The 16,345-nt window shown below is 33.5% G+C and overlaps 2 protein-coding genes across 2 annotated transcripts; one reads left to right on the top strand and one right to left on the bottom strand.

The window, feature by feature from the left end:
- Nucleotides 1-7,737: 7,737 nt before the first annotated feature.
- On the top strand, nt 7,738-10,454 carry LOC101247508 (AT-rich interactive domain-containing protein 5-like). The gene is made up of 10 exons (XM_026028786.2): nt 7,738-8,143; nt 8,234-8,279; nt 8,546-8,680; nt 8,887-9,009; nt 9,100-9,151; nt 9,325-9,397; nt 9,635-9,701; nt 9,797-9,847; nt 9,940-10,032; nt 10,155-10,454. Coding segments are annotated over exons 1-10 (747 nt in total). The 5' UTR covers nt 7,738-8,141; the 3' UTR covers nt 10,260-10,454.
- Nucleotides 10,455-11,188: 734 nt separating this feature from the next.
- On the bottom strand, nt 11,189-15,203 carry LOC101247415 (psbP domain-containing protein 3, chloroplastic). The gene is made up of 10 exons (XM_004253067.5): nt 14,997-15,203; nt 14,854-14,920; nt 13,998-14,107; nt 13,848-13,913; nt 13,305-13,385; nt 13,135-13,217; nt 12,956-13,031; nt 12,470-12,588; nt 12,300-12,344; nt 11,189-11,498 (listed from the first exon to the last, which is right to left on the bottom strand). Exons 1-10 carry the CDS (start codon nt 15,109-15,111, stop codon nt 11,472-11,474), a joined length of 789 nt encoding a protein of 262 aa, XP_004253115.2. The 5' UTR covers nt 15,112-15,203; the 3' UTR covers nt 11,189-11,471.
- Nucleotides 15,204-16,345: the final 1,142 nt, after the last annotated feature.

Raw genomic sequence — 16,345 nt, 5'->3', positions numbered from 1 at the left:
TGTTTGGAGAATTCAAGTCAAGGTGGAGATTTGTTGAATGCCTTGAATTGGGCCCTTAATTATCTGTCAATTCTGTATTTTGGGCCCAAGCCTGTTAGGGCGTAGCTTAGCACTATATATAGACGCTATGGCAAACCCTATTCCGTAATTCTGCTTTTGCCTCTCCATAATAAAACTGCTCCCTCTCTTCCCGTGGACGTAGCCAATTTATTGGTGAACCACGTAAATCTGTTGTCTTGTTTTTCGCGTTTATATTTTCTCGATTTGTTGAATGCCTTGAATCGGACCCGCTACAAACAGAAAGGACGGGGGTCTCGCTGCCCGGTCAGCGAGTCGGGGGGTCCAGGGGGGCGACGCGCCCCCTGGCCTGGGGGTCCGGGGGGGCGGAGACGCCCCCGGGCCGACGGTATACAATGTTGTTGTATTGGGCCCTTAATTTTCTGTTGATTCTGTATGTTGGGCCCAAGCCTGTTAGGGCGTAGCTTAGCACTATATATAGACGCTATGGGAAACCCTATTCTGTAATTCTGTTTTTGCCTCTCCATAATAAAACTGCTCCCTCTCTTCCCGTGGACGTAGCCAATTTGTTGGTGAACCACGTAAATCTGTTGTCTTATTTTTCGCGTTTATATTTTCTCGTATTATCTCAAATTCCGCACAACATATATATATATATATATATATATATATATATATATATATATATATATATATATATATATATATTGATGTGGTATCATTAAGATTTTTTGTTCGGAAATCACTCATTAGTCACTGTTACTATAAGAGTAACCGAACCCCCACAAATAACTAAGATTGCTCGGGGTTGGATAATCTATCAAATGTCGATTAAGTGTTGAGGATATAGGTTGTTTAAGAAGGGAGAGTCGTTGGTTCCTTATAGTCATTTCTTTTTTTCTCTTTTCTATCGTGACAACTCTTGTTCCCCCACCTTTTAGCGTTCTGGGGCCCTACTATGTATTAAAATGTGAGTAGATGAACAGACGAACCAAGCGAGCTCAATGCAAAGAACTCGAGTGAGGGGATCTGGTTACTTTGTATAATATGTCTTACGAGTAGGCAATGCTAATGGAAGACGGAAGTCAGACAAGGCGATGACTATTGACATAGCCTATAGATTCGGTAATTCATATTGTGAAAGTACTTAACTTCAGATTCAATAAAGATCTGGAATAAGACTCGAAAGGGCAATGTGGAATAGCTAGTCTAGAGCTAGAGAAAGATTTTGACTTTATCAATTAATATCCTACAGCTTGCATTCGTCTTGCACAACCGCCCCAGGAAAGTAATTATCATTAAGAGGGAGAACTTTGATACCTAACTATGACAGTTATGGGGCACGAAGGGTTTAAGAATAAGAACAAGTGACGGAGAAGTCGTTTACTGATATATATATATATATATATATATATATATATATATATTGATGTGGTATCATTAAGATTTTTTGTTCGGAAATTACTCATTAGTCACTGTTACTATAAGAGTAAATGTATATTGACATGGTATCATTAAGGCTTCTTGTATTTGTTTTTCTTCCACTCGTCTTTCCTTTTTCTTTAAAATTTGATGTACCGCAAACTTTTAATCGTTTCGAGTGAATTATATATCAAAAGCTCAAAATGTTGAGAGAATTTCATATCTAAATTTCGGTACTATTTGGAGGTGATGTCGAGCTTATCGAGATTGAATAGTTAAGGTATACTTCATGTATAGTGAGTGTATACTTTATATATAATTAAACGATAATTAGTTTTTTTAGTATTTCGTCTTGTATAGGTGCGCTATATTAAATAGTCAGTACTCATTATATATATTATATGACTTTTAACAAACTATTAGCATATAATAGGCAATGTATACTTTTAATAATCTTTTTAATTATGACTATATTTATAATAAACTAATTCCTCATCTTTCTTTTTCTCATGCATCTTCTTAGTTACTTTTTCGTTTTTCTTTAAAATTTGACGCACAACAAACATGAATTGTTTCGAGCGAATTATATATTAAAAATTAGAAACATCGAGATGATTTCATATCTAACATTTGAGACTATTTAGAGGCGGTTTTGAGTTGATCGAGATTGATTAGTCAATGTATACTTCATATATAGTCAATATATACTTCATGTATAGTTAAGCTGTATTTAATTTTTGGGAAAATACATAAGTACCCCCTAGACTATGACCGAAGTTTCAGATACACACCCAAACTTAGCTATAGTCCTATTACCCTCTAAACTAATTTAAAATGGAATAAATGCACCACAAATGTTGACATGTCATAGAGAGTCTGCACACTCTCTTGAAGGCAAGTGATAAATCGACAAATTGGAACATGCTATTTTTTATTGGTAACTTTATAATTAGTTTGTACACATATTTATTGATAATAAAACTTATATATAATTATTTTAATTTATTTCTTTGTAAAATATTTATTTTTATTTCTTTTCACTTTAATTTTATTAAAGTTAATTTATTATCTTTTCAATTTTAGTTATTTTTAAAATTATGCGTATTTTAAAATAAAACAATTTAAAAGTGTCCTTTAATTTTAATGTTTTTAATACTTTTGTGTTTGTTTTGATATCTTTACTTATTTTGAAATTCATACAAAATTAACTTATTTTAAATACAAGACAGTTGAAATCAAATCAAAACAAAAGACAAAGAAAATAATCTCAATAGAAAAATAAAAGAGAAAAAATAATGAATGTAAGTACAAAAAAAATAGTTTCAATATAAGGTAAAAAATGTGTATTAACTTAATTTAATACAAGATAAAAAATAAGATTTATTTTTTAAAAAAAATTAAGTTTTTATAAAAAAAAATTCTAAAAATAATTTTAATTATTTTAAAAAAAAAACAAAATTTACATACATGGCGGGCGAATATGTACGAACACAACCAACTTGGGTTGTTGAAGACGCCACATCAACACAAAAGGTGCACAAAATTACGAATAAATGAGTTAATGGGGGTAATAGGATCTAAGTTAAGTTTAGGTGTGTTTCTGAGATTTCGATCATAGTTTAGAAGGTACTTATGCCTTATATTTTTAATTTTTTGAGTGTACTATATGTGTAGCTCACATATGGATACACTATATCATATAGTCAATACGCATTATATAGTATATATGACTTTTAACAAACTATATACGAGGAAACCTCACTAAGTTAATCCTCGATTAATTAATAATCGCTCTAAGATAATATTTTTCTCTGGTTACGACTTGGCCGCTAATGAAAAAAAATTATTCATTTCGATAAGATAATTAGATAATATATTTTCAGACCCCTATATAAATATATGGTTGATATTCAAGATAGTATATGAAAATGGTTTAGTAAAAAATAATATTATTTCTTAGATGCTTTTCATTGACCTCTGAAAATATAATTTTAAGTCATTATTCTATTAAATTAATACAATATAATAAAAAATAAATTTATTTTTATGAATTTTATTTTTGTATCAAACTTAACTAGAAGAATTTTTTTAAAAAAAAATAATTATGTGGGGTTAATTCATGCGGCGTGGGTCTATGCGGGATGGGGTGGAGCGAATTGACAATTAATAAAAAGTTGTTATGCGGGATGGGGAGGAGTGAATTAAAAAATTTGCGAGTTAAGCTCAACCCAGCCCGCCAATTACCATCCCTACTCCTCCTCCTTTTTCTTCTGCATCGTCCTTTTTCTTTCTATGTCGTTTCATTCTTCTTCTTCTTCTTCTTCTTTTTGTTTTAAAATTGGTGTACCGCAAACATGAATAGTTTCGAGTGAATTATATATCAAAAGACTCAAAACATCAAGATAAATTCATATTTAAATTTTGATATTATTTAGAAGTGTTTCAAGCTGATCGAGATTTAATAGTCAATGTATACTTCATATATAATTAAACTATATTTAGTTTTTTTGAGTATATCGTCACGTAGAGATACACTATATTAAATAATCAGTACTCATTATATACTATATGTGACTTTTAACAAACTAATCCATATTAATGTATATATAGTCAGTGTACTGTCAATGATTTATTAATTTTATGTCTATATTTATTGCAAACTAAAATTTATTATATATAATTGTAATTATTCCTTAAATATATCAAAAAGACCAAAATAAAACATTACTAGTAAATTAAGTACCATTTTAGTCATTTTTTCAATAAGTTTCACACAAGAACAAAAGAATTAACTCTATCCTACTCACACTCTCCATTACTTAGTACCAAAAATATTTGAAGAACCAAAAGCCTCCATTGGAGTGTTAAACTCACGATTGCTTCCTTCTTTGTTAAGTTGCTTTGCTCATCAACCTCTGTTTTCGATTGCTGATTCCAACCTGTTGTCGAATTTAATAGATTCAAGTAAGTTTTTTCATTCACTAGCATTACTTGTTTATGTGTTTAAAGCTACTCTGATTTTGAAAAAAAATGATAAAACAAAACACATTTGAGATGTGGATTTAGTTTTGGTATTTTTTTCCGGTGAATTGAACGGTAGGAGGACGTTTTTTAGTCTTCATTTTGTTTAGAGTTAACAAGCGGGGATGTAAAACAAGATTTTTTTTCTGTTTGTTTTTGTATCCTCAGTTCTATTTTGATGAAACTAGGGTTAGGGTTTTTTTTGTGTGTGCTTTTGTAGAGAAATGCATTATTTTGCTACAAGGGAGTTTGACCATGAAAATGGAGAGAATATTTTTTTTAAAAAAAAGCTTTTTTCACTCCAAATCACTCGCAAAAACTCAAATTCAATTAGAGTTGTGTTTGGTTGTGAATAATTGGAGTTGTTTTTGAGTGATAAAAAGTGAAAACAACTTGAATTTTGAAATGAAGTTATAGAATGAATTATATATGAAGTTTCTTTTCTTGTAAAAAAATTGAATTTGAAATAAATGTATGAAATTTGTAGAGAATCATATAACTAACTAGTGGAATAAGTAATGCATATTAATTTTTTTGGAAGTTATTATTTCCCTTTCCTTTTACGTTTGGGTTTCTTGCCGAAATTTGATACATATGACATGTTTCTTGTGACTAGTTGTCAGAATGGATAAGAATAATGTAGAGATGATGGTTGATAGATCAGAGGAGCCTCAGATGAAGACAAACGCTGCAACTCTTACCACTGATGGTGATGCTAGGTCGGACCAGTTTCCCAAAGTGACAATTGAAGTTAAGGATTCTTCTGCATTTATAGGTGATGATGATGAAGGCTCTTTTGAGGATCAAGCTGTATTTATAGAAAAACTAGGCACCTTTTACCAGGAGAAGGCGGTAGAACTCAAACTACCTAGGTTTTATGGTCATCGGCTTAATTGCCTAAAGTAAGTGTATCATATTTTTATCGTTGAGCCTTTTTATTTTGATTTTGTTCTTGCTACATATTATATCTTGTCATGTTCTTCATGCTAGGTTATGGAGATCTGTGATCAAACTAGGTGGCTATGATCAGGTAAGCCTTTTATTCTGCACTTGTATTTTACTTTTTTAATTGAATCAAGAACTGCAAAGGATATTAGTCACTTTCCCAAATTGTCCTCAGCTAATCAGAAGCAGTGGATCAACAATCGAGTGCAATAAGTCAAGGAATTATTTATGGATTAACCATGATCTTGTTCACACAACCGTGTGCTAAGCATCTTTGGAGGGCTATGTTTCTCTTGCAAAATATCACAGTGTGAACCTCGAGTTGTTAGAGAGGGTAGCTCCGTAATTAAGAAAATTCAAGCAGTGGTTGTGTATTTTCTTCTGTTACAATATGCTATGAGTCTGTGAGATTAATTTTATGTTATTCCCACGTACTTTTGATGGTTTACTATCAAGCTACTTTGTCTCTGTAGGTAACTGGAAAAAAATTATGGCGTCAAGTGGGAGAGTCCTTTAATCCCCCCAAGTGAGCATTTAGTTGGGCCTGATTATTTCTTTTTTTCTGGCAACTTGATATAAATATTTCTCCTTTTCTCGTCAAACATCAACTTCCCTAATATATACCATGTAAGGGAGATGTTGACATTGTTTTGCTGATGATGTGCCAAGATTTTGAATTACGATATATTTCGGGTACATGTGAAAGGAATAAGTTGCTTGGTTGCTAGAACAATATATCAGAAGGTGGTAGAAGAACAATTGTTCATGAACTACTCCCGTTGTTTCAAATGTTTGTGTTGTTTTGACATCACATTGAGTTTAAGAAAGTAAATGATTTTTTTTGAATCTTGTAGCCTTGGATCAAATTAGCACATGGACTAGTTATTTTACTTAAAATTATAACAATTTTTTCGAAATAGAGAATTATACGAATTAGGGAGGAACTCCATGAAAGGAAAATTAATGATTCATATAAATCGCTTAGTGGAAAATGTCTCAAAGAAATCCAACGAGTAACATAATCTTTATAGCCTTTTTATGATCAATCGTATAGTTTTACGATTTCATCGACTAAAAAGGTTATCAAATGAATGGTAATTATGTACTGATATGGCACCTGGACGCAACTCAACTTCAGCTCAGCAGCTGATGTTTGTCTATTTCCATATAAAAAGCCCAATTTCCCATCCATCTTCCGATGTAGGATTTCTTAACATTCCTCTGTACGCCTAACTCTAATACTATATAAAGATATGACAGTCGAGTCTACCACAACCTCAATAGCTAGCTCATGAGGACAGGTTTGTCCAAGTCCACATAAGGAGTCTAATTTCTCATTCCTCTTCCGATGCGGGACTTTCTAACAATTTCACTTGAAATGATCGCAAAGGAAATGTTAGTTAGTATATGCTCAAAGTTGAAAATATCGTTAAAAAAAACTTTAAATAGAAGAGTCCCTTAATTACATAATTTTAAATAGAAATCGGGAATTGAATTCATTATAAGATCTATTTATCCTTCTTAGAAGATACTATGCTGCCACTCGGACTCGAGCCGAAATGCATTAGCACTACTGCCTTGCGGCGGCAAAAGGATTAGACGTCCCCCCCATGCTACGGTTTTAAGAGCAGTGTGTACAAATTTCACCATAGCGGCCTGTCTTGAACTCATAATAGCATATGAATAAGCAATTGTCGAGATTGAGTAGTTATTTTCGTTTAGTAATGACAATAAAAAGTTCAAATAAGAATTTTAGGTTGATGGTCATTTTAGATTTGAGTTTAGATAAACCAATATGAGTGGATGTACCAAAATGTCCTTAATCTTGTTGTCTTGAACATGTCATGTGAGTTGTGACACGTTGAAATTAATTGCCGAAAAAGGGAAGAGACATTCTTTCTTTTGAACTAGGTAACTTTGGAAAGAGGAATTCTTTTTATAGCGCAGAGAGTATTAAAACTACTAAAATTGAAAATCTGAAGAAAATATGAAGTGCTTTTGCAAAAATAACAATACATATTCCAACATCAAGCTATAAACTAAGTTGCTCGGACTCTTCATTTTTGGTGCCACACCCGTGTCGACTTGACATGGGTGTGGGATCCGTGTCCAATTTGGTCAACTGATTTTAGGTGCTTTGACCAAAATCGATGGGGTAAGTGTGGACAGTTTTAATGATTGTCTGTAATCAATACGAAAGCGAAGGTGAAATTGAAGAAAATGAAGTACCTTTTATCTTGAAATTTCTATATCACTCATTTTTAGTTAATCTTCTTCCAGATTCTCTTCAAGTTCTCCCGTAATATCTCATAATTTAGGTTTTTTAACTCTTCTTTTATATATTTTAATTATTCTTAGGCGAATCCGCGAACCCCTATCCCTACATAGATTCATATCCCGAATCTTATCATGAAGGATCCAACATCTAGATCCACACCTGAATCAGATATCCGCATTGAGTCCGAGCAACTTAGGCTATAAGTGCTAAGAAACATACACCACATTAACAAAAAACAACAACATACCCAAGGAATGTTGCTTCTTTCTTTATGGAGTTAAGCACGCATGGACTCTATGAGATACTGACGGGATGCTTCCTTATGCTAGATTTGCTCAATGTGAAATGAGTGTCGACCTCTGATGTCTCCCATTAGATGAGTAACTTAGAATAGAGAACGGGGTTGTAATGAGAAAGATATTTTTTGATGCTCAAATAAGATAAGAATTTACTGAATATGTAAGACAATTAATACCAATACTTTCTATCTACTATTATACGACTTCCTTTAAATGCTTTTTTGGGGGCTTTGATAATCTATTTTCTCAGGACTTGCACTTCTGTTTCTTGGACATTCCGCGGCTTTTATGAGAAGGTAATAATCTGAAGTTCTCTTCCCTTAATAGTTATTAGCATATTTTGACTACTGTCCACCATGCTGCTAATATTTGCTATTAGGTGAGTTTCTGGAACCTGAATTATGTCGCCTTGTTAGTTAGGTGATTTGTGATGTTATATGGAAGGAGAAGGAGAGAGTATTTGAAGGATTAGCCTTTTTTATTGGTGCACCTATGAGGTCCCTGATTATATAGTGCTTTTGAATAGATTTGTTCTAAAAAGTTCTCTCTCTCTATATGTTAGTTACTTCTCCAATACGAAAGGCATATGACACAAATTGGAGAGCTTCAACTTCCTATTGCTCCTTCTCCTGTTGACAATGAGAACTCTGTTGACAATGAGAACTCATACGAAAGGCATATGACACAAATTGGAGAGGTAACACTGTGTTTACTTTGTTGTTATGTGTGTATGTTGTACACCTTTTGAATTGATATATGGGGAAGCCTATTACCCTAAGTATTTCGACTATGGTCTTTACTTCATCCAAACGTCGAATCAACTAATGTAGCCTTGTACTATATATATATATATATGTATATATATATAAAAACAAATATGAACTATTTGAAGTAATTCTGCAGGGAAGTGGTTACCAAATTTCTGCATCAGGAAGGCCAGTAAGAGATTCCGCTGCTCGTTGTAGGCTAGGCTGGCAGGAGCAACACCTTCTTGATTATGGTGAGGTTGCTGAGCCAATTGTAAAGGTATGGTGAGGTCTTTGGGCGTTGATTTTATTAAGTTTGATCTTGTCTATTGCCATGTACAAGTAATTTTGGTGTTTTTCATCTTTTTAGGATGGGAGTGCCTACAATACACCAAAGCGTGCAAAGAGTCGAAAAACTAGTGGTAAGATTTCTCCCAATATAAAGTCTGGCAATTCCAAAACTTTGGCCTTTCGTGTTTGTTAGTTAACACTGTAACTATATAAGGATCATCATTCGAGAACTTAAGTTTTTGCTGAATTCATACTCTTATCAAAGAGGAGTACTGACTGCAGCAGAACTTCTTGTTGTATTCAGGCTCTCTTAAGCACCAGGGAAAAAAAGAAGCGGATCAGCAAACGAAAGCTGCAGAAACAGAAACTTTTAAGCCGTAAGTCGTACTTTATCTTGATCCTTTCTTCTAACGTTTTTATCTCTCAAGTCAACCTTAAGTTATTTTGATGAAATCTAGAATGTTTCATTACAAATGCTAGTGGCACTTCATTTATCTCGTATACCGACAGTTTTATCACCCAAAAGAAAAATTGTACTAGGAACTTCAGTAGTATTTCTCTGTTTTTGGTTCCTCCGTTTCTGATCTAAAGATAAATTGCTTTCCATCTGTCAGGTTGGATGTCCAAGTTGTTGATGTTGGACCCCCCGCTGATTGGGTGAAAATCAATGTTCGTGAAACAGTAAGTTCCTTTCAGAAGTAAAAGAATTAAGAACCTCTAGATTATATATGCATTTTATTTCTCTCATGTGATTTGTAATGATTTTATGCAAACAGAATGATTCATTTGAGGTCTATGCGCTGGTGCCTGGGCTTTTACGGGAGGAGGTATAATACCAATCATGCCACTTGTTTCCATCAAGTGCATTCAATTTTGTTTTCGTCTTTTTACACTATCTCAAAGCTCTAAATAATCATAGGTACGGGTTCAATCTGATCCAGCTGGTCGCCTGGTCATTACTGGTCAGCCAAACCAACGTGACAATTTGTGGGGTGTTACTGCCTTCAAGAAGGTAAAGAGAAACTGTCATGCAGAAAACTTGATATTTCTCAAAATGGTTCTGAAAACTATATCGTTGTTACGTTTTGTTTATCACAACACTCTTAAGTTGGCTGACATGGTTTTGTTTTTCAGGTGGTCACCTTACCTGCTAGAATTGATCATCTTTGGACCAACGGTGATGTCACCCTTCATGGGTGTCTTCACGTTCATATGCCCTTTGCGCAGAAAGATCTCTGAGTCGACAAAGCAGGAGCATTTGTAGTTGGCCTACATTGTGAATGCTTGGCCATAGTTATTTACTTGTTGTTGATGATATAGCAAAGGAGGCATTACGGCTTCAGCTGCCCCATTAGAAACTTAAGATTGCTTTTCAAAGACGAATGAATATGTGATGAACATAGCTTGGAGTAGTATGTTGTTTTGATACTGAAACGTATCTGTCTTTTTAGCATTTGACAATTCTATTATAATCTCAAAATTATTGACAGACACATACATACTTTCAGAAACACCATTCGAGTGTTTGAACACAAACAAAATTATGCAGGTTTTGAAAGTTTATCCAAACAGGCTCTTGGTAGTAAGATACCTGAAGCTGAAGGTGGTGGAAGATGTTTATCAAAATATCAGTAACACCATCTTCTTTGTTGAAGACTCGTATAGCATCGGTAAGTAGCAAGCATGGAGTTTTTCTCCTTGCATTTGGTTTGACTGTTCGATTTGTCGGGGGGTCTCAACTCCCATCAGATCTCCCCATCCACCTCGCAAAATCTTTTCCTTAGTTAAGCCTAGCCTAGTGTTTCTTCTCAACATTAGAAAGATGATTGTTGGGGAGATTTGCTTGAGAAAGAAAGAAAAAAACTAGTATAGAGAAAGTTATGTTGGGAGCGTTACCCTAGGCCCTGCAATATACATAAGCTCTGAACGCCATTCGGATTTAGTCGGAGCTCCAATGGGGCAAGTGGATGGGAAACCCAAAAAAGAAAGAGAAAAACTAGCAAGAACAGAAATGCACTTTGTAGGTTAGCCTATACAATTATATCTGAATACGGGATGTTTCGTGTACTGAGTTGCCCTTTTGCGATATTGTATTTATTGCTTCACAAAGGAAGATGACAATAAAGCTCAAATAACCGATTTAAGGTCCTGAGTAGAGTACAAATATATAATCAAAACTTGAGCATCAAATTATTTGCACTAAGGTCATATTTTTATCAAAAAATCGATACAGTTTTGGTATATAACGATATATGCAAATACTAACTCTAACATTGATCAAGTTGCTAGTTCATACTTACAACTCCAGTTTTTTCTCGAGTCGTCATAATATACCTTAACCAGAACTTGAATCTGTGATATCGCGCTCTCAATTATGTTTACCATTCACCAAACGAGAAAAACCAGAAGCTCAAGCCAAAATTTGCGATATCGCGCTCTCTGTTCATGTCATCATATTAATCTGAAAGAAGAAACAGCCTGCACATTGCAAGAAACTTCAGACATTGATTCCAATCATGTGGAATAGACAATGAACATTTTCTTAAGAAATCGTGAAAACGTTCAACAGTTGAGATCAGTGCACTCAGGTTTTTCCGTCTTTCATCACTTAACATGGTGATCTAACTCAATCCGGGATACTAAACAGGCTTAGAAAGGAGATTGACGTGTATGTATAGGTAAACTGTGAAAATATATCCGTCAAGCTACACAACATTTTGCAAAAACTTGACAATTTCTGCTGAAGACAACTTCTAATTATACATATACAGAGTTAATATATATGAAATGTGATGCAACTTACTTCAACATATCACAGAAACTGTATAATATAATCACAGAAAGCTTCTTCTAGCTTGAGGTGTGTCCTTGATGACACTGTCTCGTGAGAGACAAATGAATGCATAGATTCATGTTTGGTTCGGGAAAGGATTATGGAATCCAGGATTCAAAATTACTCACAAGCTTAGAAAGAAAAGAAGAATCAGAACTGGATTAGGCCTCATATATGATATATATCTCGCGTGCAGGGGAAGAGGGGCAAATCCACCTCTTTCGCCTTCAATCCCGTTTCTCATATGTATAAGCACATATTTCTTTTTTCTTCTATATCTTTTTACAAAGCTGTCGAAGTTTACAATTCCTTATAACGAAAAAGAGAGTTCTTCCTAATCCACGAGGGAGGCTTTCTTTTGAGATACTATAGACATTTTTGTGATGCATATCTTCACTCAAAAAACTAGCACACACAAAACAAGAAGAAAATGAACTTAAACTTACCTTCTGTATTTTGGCACCATATTTCTCTGCCTCCTCGTCTACAAACTGCGAGATAAATCAAATCTTAATCAATTTTACAGTCTATCGTCTCTTCATCATCATCCTCTCGTAATGGAAAATTGAAAAGCCAAGTAAGTTTAATGCATGTATTTTTGCTTCGTTTAGCTGACCTGTCCAGTGAGAGTATACAGTCTGTTGTAAATCCCATTGTTTGCTATCCCAAGCACTGAAAATAGATGTCTGAGACTTTCACCGGGATTTTGGAGAGTGTACTCGATGTAATACAACCCTGATTAATAAGAGTGACAATTATTAAACGGCTTAAAAAATTAAACGTCCTCACATCATGTGCAAGTATAAACTCCTAAGCGTTGAAGCAAAGTTACAACTACTTCAGTGAGATAAAATCACTTAGTTTCTTAATGACAGAGACAGATGCAGGATTTTAAATTTACGTGTTCTAAATTCTAGGAATGAGAGCTTTTCTTCTTGACTCGTCGAAAATCATTTCATAAAAGCACTTTCTAATTGTGTAGGTACAATAGTATGCATTCATTTCATGGCTTTATAAACACACTGTTCGATTTATATGTAAACCTCAGATAACCATTGCATCGAGGCAAGTTTAGCAAGTGACTTTCGATAGTCTTATATACCTTTAGAAGCTTTGCTATCTATGAGTTTTGCTTTCACTCCCGGAGGCCTTTGCCAGCTTCTATCAAATCCGCTGACCTGTTAAAAATCATTGAGGGCCGAAGTAAGAACGTGAATTAAAATAAAAAAAAGAAGAAGGAACGGAGAGTTTCTTTCATAATAGGGATGGATTAAGACGCACCAGATTCTCAGCAAAAGCATCAACTTTCCCGAAAGATTCCAACTTGGTGAAATCAGCACCAAGGCTTGTGATTACTATGCTGACTGAAACAACATGATGATCGAGTTAATATACACAACAATGTAATAAAGCTCAAATGAATCGATCCATCACTAATGTCCAACTAATACCATTTGAGTTAGAAGCTTCTGGAGGATAGAAAGCTAAGAGTGACCTTACTCCATCACCTTCTCCCGCGCCTATTTGCCAATCTGCAAGTAATTCTTCATCTGTTAACATCATTTTCTTCTCATTCTCGTCGTGTTAGAGCAAATCTTTTTATTCCTTGACAGAGATGATCTCTTCTCAAGAACTATGGATTTAAAAGTTTTACGTCTCAATATCTAAGCCAAAAAGATCCTATATTTGTTCAAGAAAGGTGATTTTCCTTTTCTATCCAAGCCTTGGTAGACCGAGTTACTCGATAACTGTACTGATGGGAGGTAGTAGACACCCCGGAATTAGTCAAGTTGCCCAAAGTCACTACGGTTATCCAAAAAAAAAAGAAGAAAAGATCCAATTTTTGTTACTACATTTTACATACCAACTCTCAATTTTCTTACAGAATTAACAGTCACAGCTACTGTAAATCATAATATCCATACGCGCTCTTAGCACATGGTTTTATCGATACTTCCACTCAAGAAGAAAAAAACGGAATGTAAAAACCATACCACTAGGTATCATGATCTTAAACTTGTTGACATCATCTGAATAAACACGAAACTCCTCCGGGACATCTGAAATAACATCACTCTTTTTAGCAAGTAGACATTTTGAAGGATACTGAGCATGTCAAAGTCGAAAAATTAATCAACGTGTACCCTTCTCTGCCAATGCAATCGATGTAAAGGCGGACAGAGAAAATGCAACAGAGCCTGCCTGTAGCAGGAGCTCTCTTCTCTTGGTTACGCATTCTCCTTTAACTTGCTCACTATCCAAATATTCGAGTTTTAGAATCAAATGAGGTAAACAAAGAAGAAATTCACAAATGTGCTCTGATAATCGATCTAGCTGATCGAAAATTGACAACAGTTCATGGTAACCGAACGAAATAAAACACACAAAAAGAAAAAAAAAGATAAGGATAATTTCGTCGTATGATCACAAAACTTTACTAACGATAACAACAAACACACAAATTTATCCTTAACACATCAAACTAACTGAATTTTTAGCTACCATAGTCTATAACACTAAAAACACAAATATATTGTCAATTAAAATTACTGAGTTTTATCCACTATATCAATAAAGTCACATATTTTTACCCTCTAATCACTATAATGAAAAAATTTAAAACAATTTGTGTATTATCAACAAAATTTATCTCGCGAAACACTAAGTGATTTCTTCTCATCTGCCCCAACTTTAACAGATAGAGTTACACCGTACCTGTGTTAGTGGGATTGAAGTGCATATTATCTTAGCATAAACAACACCATTATAAAATTAAAAAAAAATCAAGGTGACGATAAGCTGGCCTGAACAACACGACTATAAAACAAATATCACTTTACTACAACGTTGAGTAAAGTGGTAGCAATTATGCTTCATAATGCACGCAAGCAAACTCAGACACTACAATTATCAACAAAATAGTTGACTTTATTGTTGTATTGAGTAAAATTTAGCGACTTTATTGTTACATTGGGTAAAATTCGAATAAAAAAAAATTACCCTGTTCTTGAATCAGGCACAGTGTTGTTGCAGCAGAAAATAAGTGAGTTTCGATTTTTCTTGGGAACTAAACAAGCGAAAAATAAAATAAAATTAGTTGATATATGTAAAAATTTACTAAGATAAAGAAGTAAAAATTGAACCTTTAAGAAGATGAGAGGAAATTAAAGGGACACGTGGCAAGCGAAGAATAGCTTGATACTGGTACTGGTTCAAACATGGAGATGAAGATGAAGATGAAGATGAAAGAGTCGCCATTTCTGTTTTTATTTTTTTTGTTTTCTTTGAAGAAGCAGAGATATTGGTGTATCCAATTCACAGCCAACCAGTTTTCTGCTATTTTCATCAAATAGATACAGTTGGAAATTCCACTCTGGCAGTTAGTTTTTTTTTATAAAAAAAAAGTTATTATTGAAAAAGAGCACTAAAAAGTTGTGGTATCCTTTTATAACGGGAGATTATGAGTTCGAGTTTTATGTATGAAGTTGCTTTTATTTAATGTGGTATTTTGGAGCGCGAATAGTTTTATATTGGTCAGTGTTTATAGTGAGTACTGAACACTGGATGAAAAAGAGACAACAAAAGAAATAGGTATGAAACGATTTTTTCAATGAAAATATTATGTTTGTTGTGACGTTTTTTTGATTTTCCTCGAGACTTTTTATGATGTGTAAATAAATATTTCCTCCTTTCTATTTTACGTAAAGTAGTTTTATTCGGCACAGAGTTTTAAGAAAGAAATGAAAATTTTTAAAAAACTTGCAGTCTAAAATGAGAAATTTGTGTGGTGGTAAATCGTTTCATTAAGGATAAAATCGACGTTTTATAATTAAATTGTTACTTAATATAGAATTGTGTCATTATTTTTGGACTGACTAAAAAGCAACGTAAGTCGCATAAATTGGGACACAGGGAGTACAAGATACGATTTAGTATCTCTTTGTTACGGACAATGGCGAGGCTAGGATTTTTGAATAGGGAATTTAAAATCTCAAGAAGTAAACACACGAAATAATCGAAGGAGATTTAATATCTACTACATATGCATAAAAAAAAATAACTGATCATATATAAATAGTACTATATTTTTCGCTAAAGAGAATTCAAATGAACCCCTAAATATATATTGGCTCCGCTTCCGATTATAATTTTTTACATTGGAAGTCTTTTCATTATATTTAAGAAGAGCTTCATGAGTCTAAATGATTTATCATATATTATTCCATCACCGAAAATATTAACACACATTACACATATAATATAAACATATTTATCAATTTTTTTTTTTTTAAATACACTTCTACATTACCCATAAATTAAACATATTTATCTAAAGGTCAATCATATAATTTATTTGTTTCACAAATTTTAGTAAAATATTATTATATATTAGCTATACTTATTTTTATTCCATATTTTATTTATATAGTTATCAGTATTTTTTTAATAAAATAAATTATTATCAAATGACATCACTTGTCATAAGGTGTCT

This window comes from Solanum lycopersicum, chromosome 12 (assembly GCF_036512215.1).
Source record: "Solanum lycopersicum chromosome 12, SLM_r2.1".
NCBI lineage: Eukaryota > Viridiplantae > Streptophyta > Magnoliopsida > Solanales > Solanaceae > Solanum > Solanum lycopersicum.
This window is presented reverse-complemented; position numbering and strand designations above follow the sequence as displayed.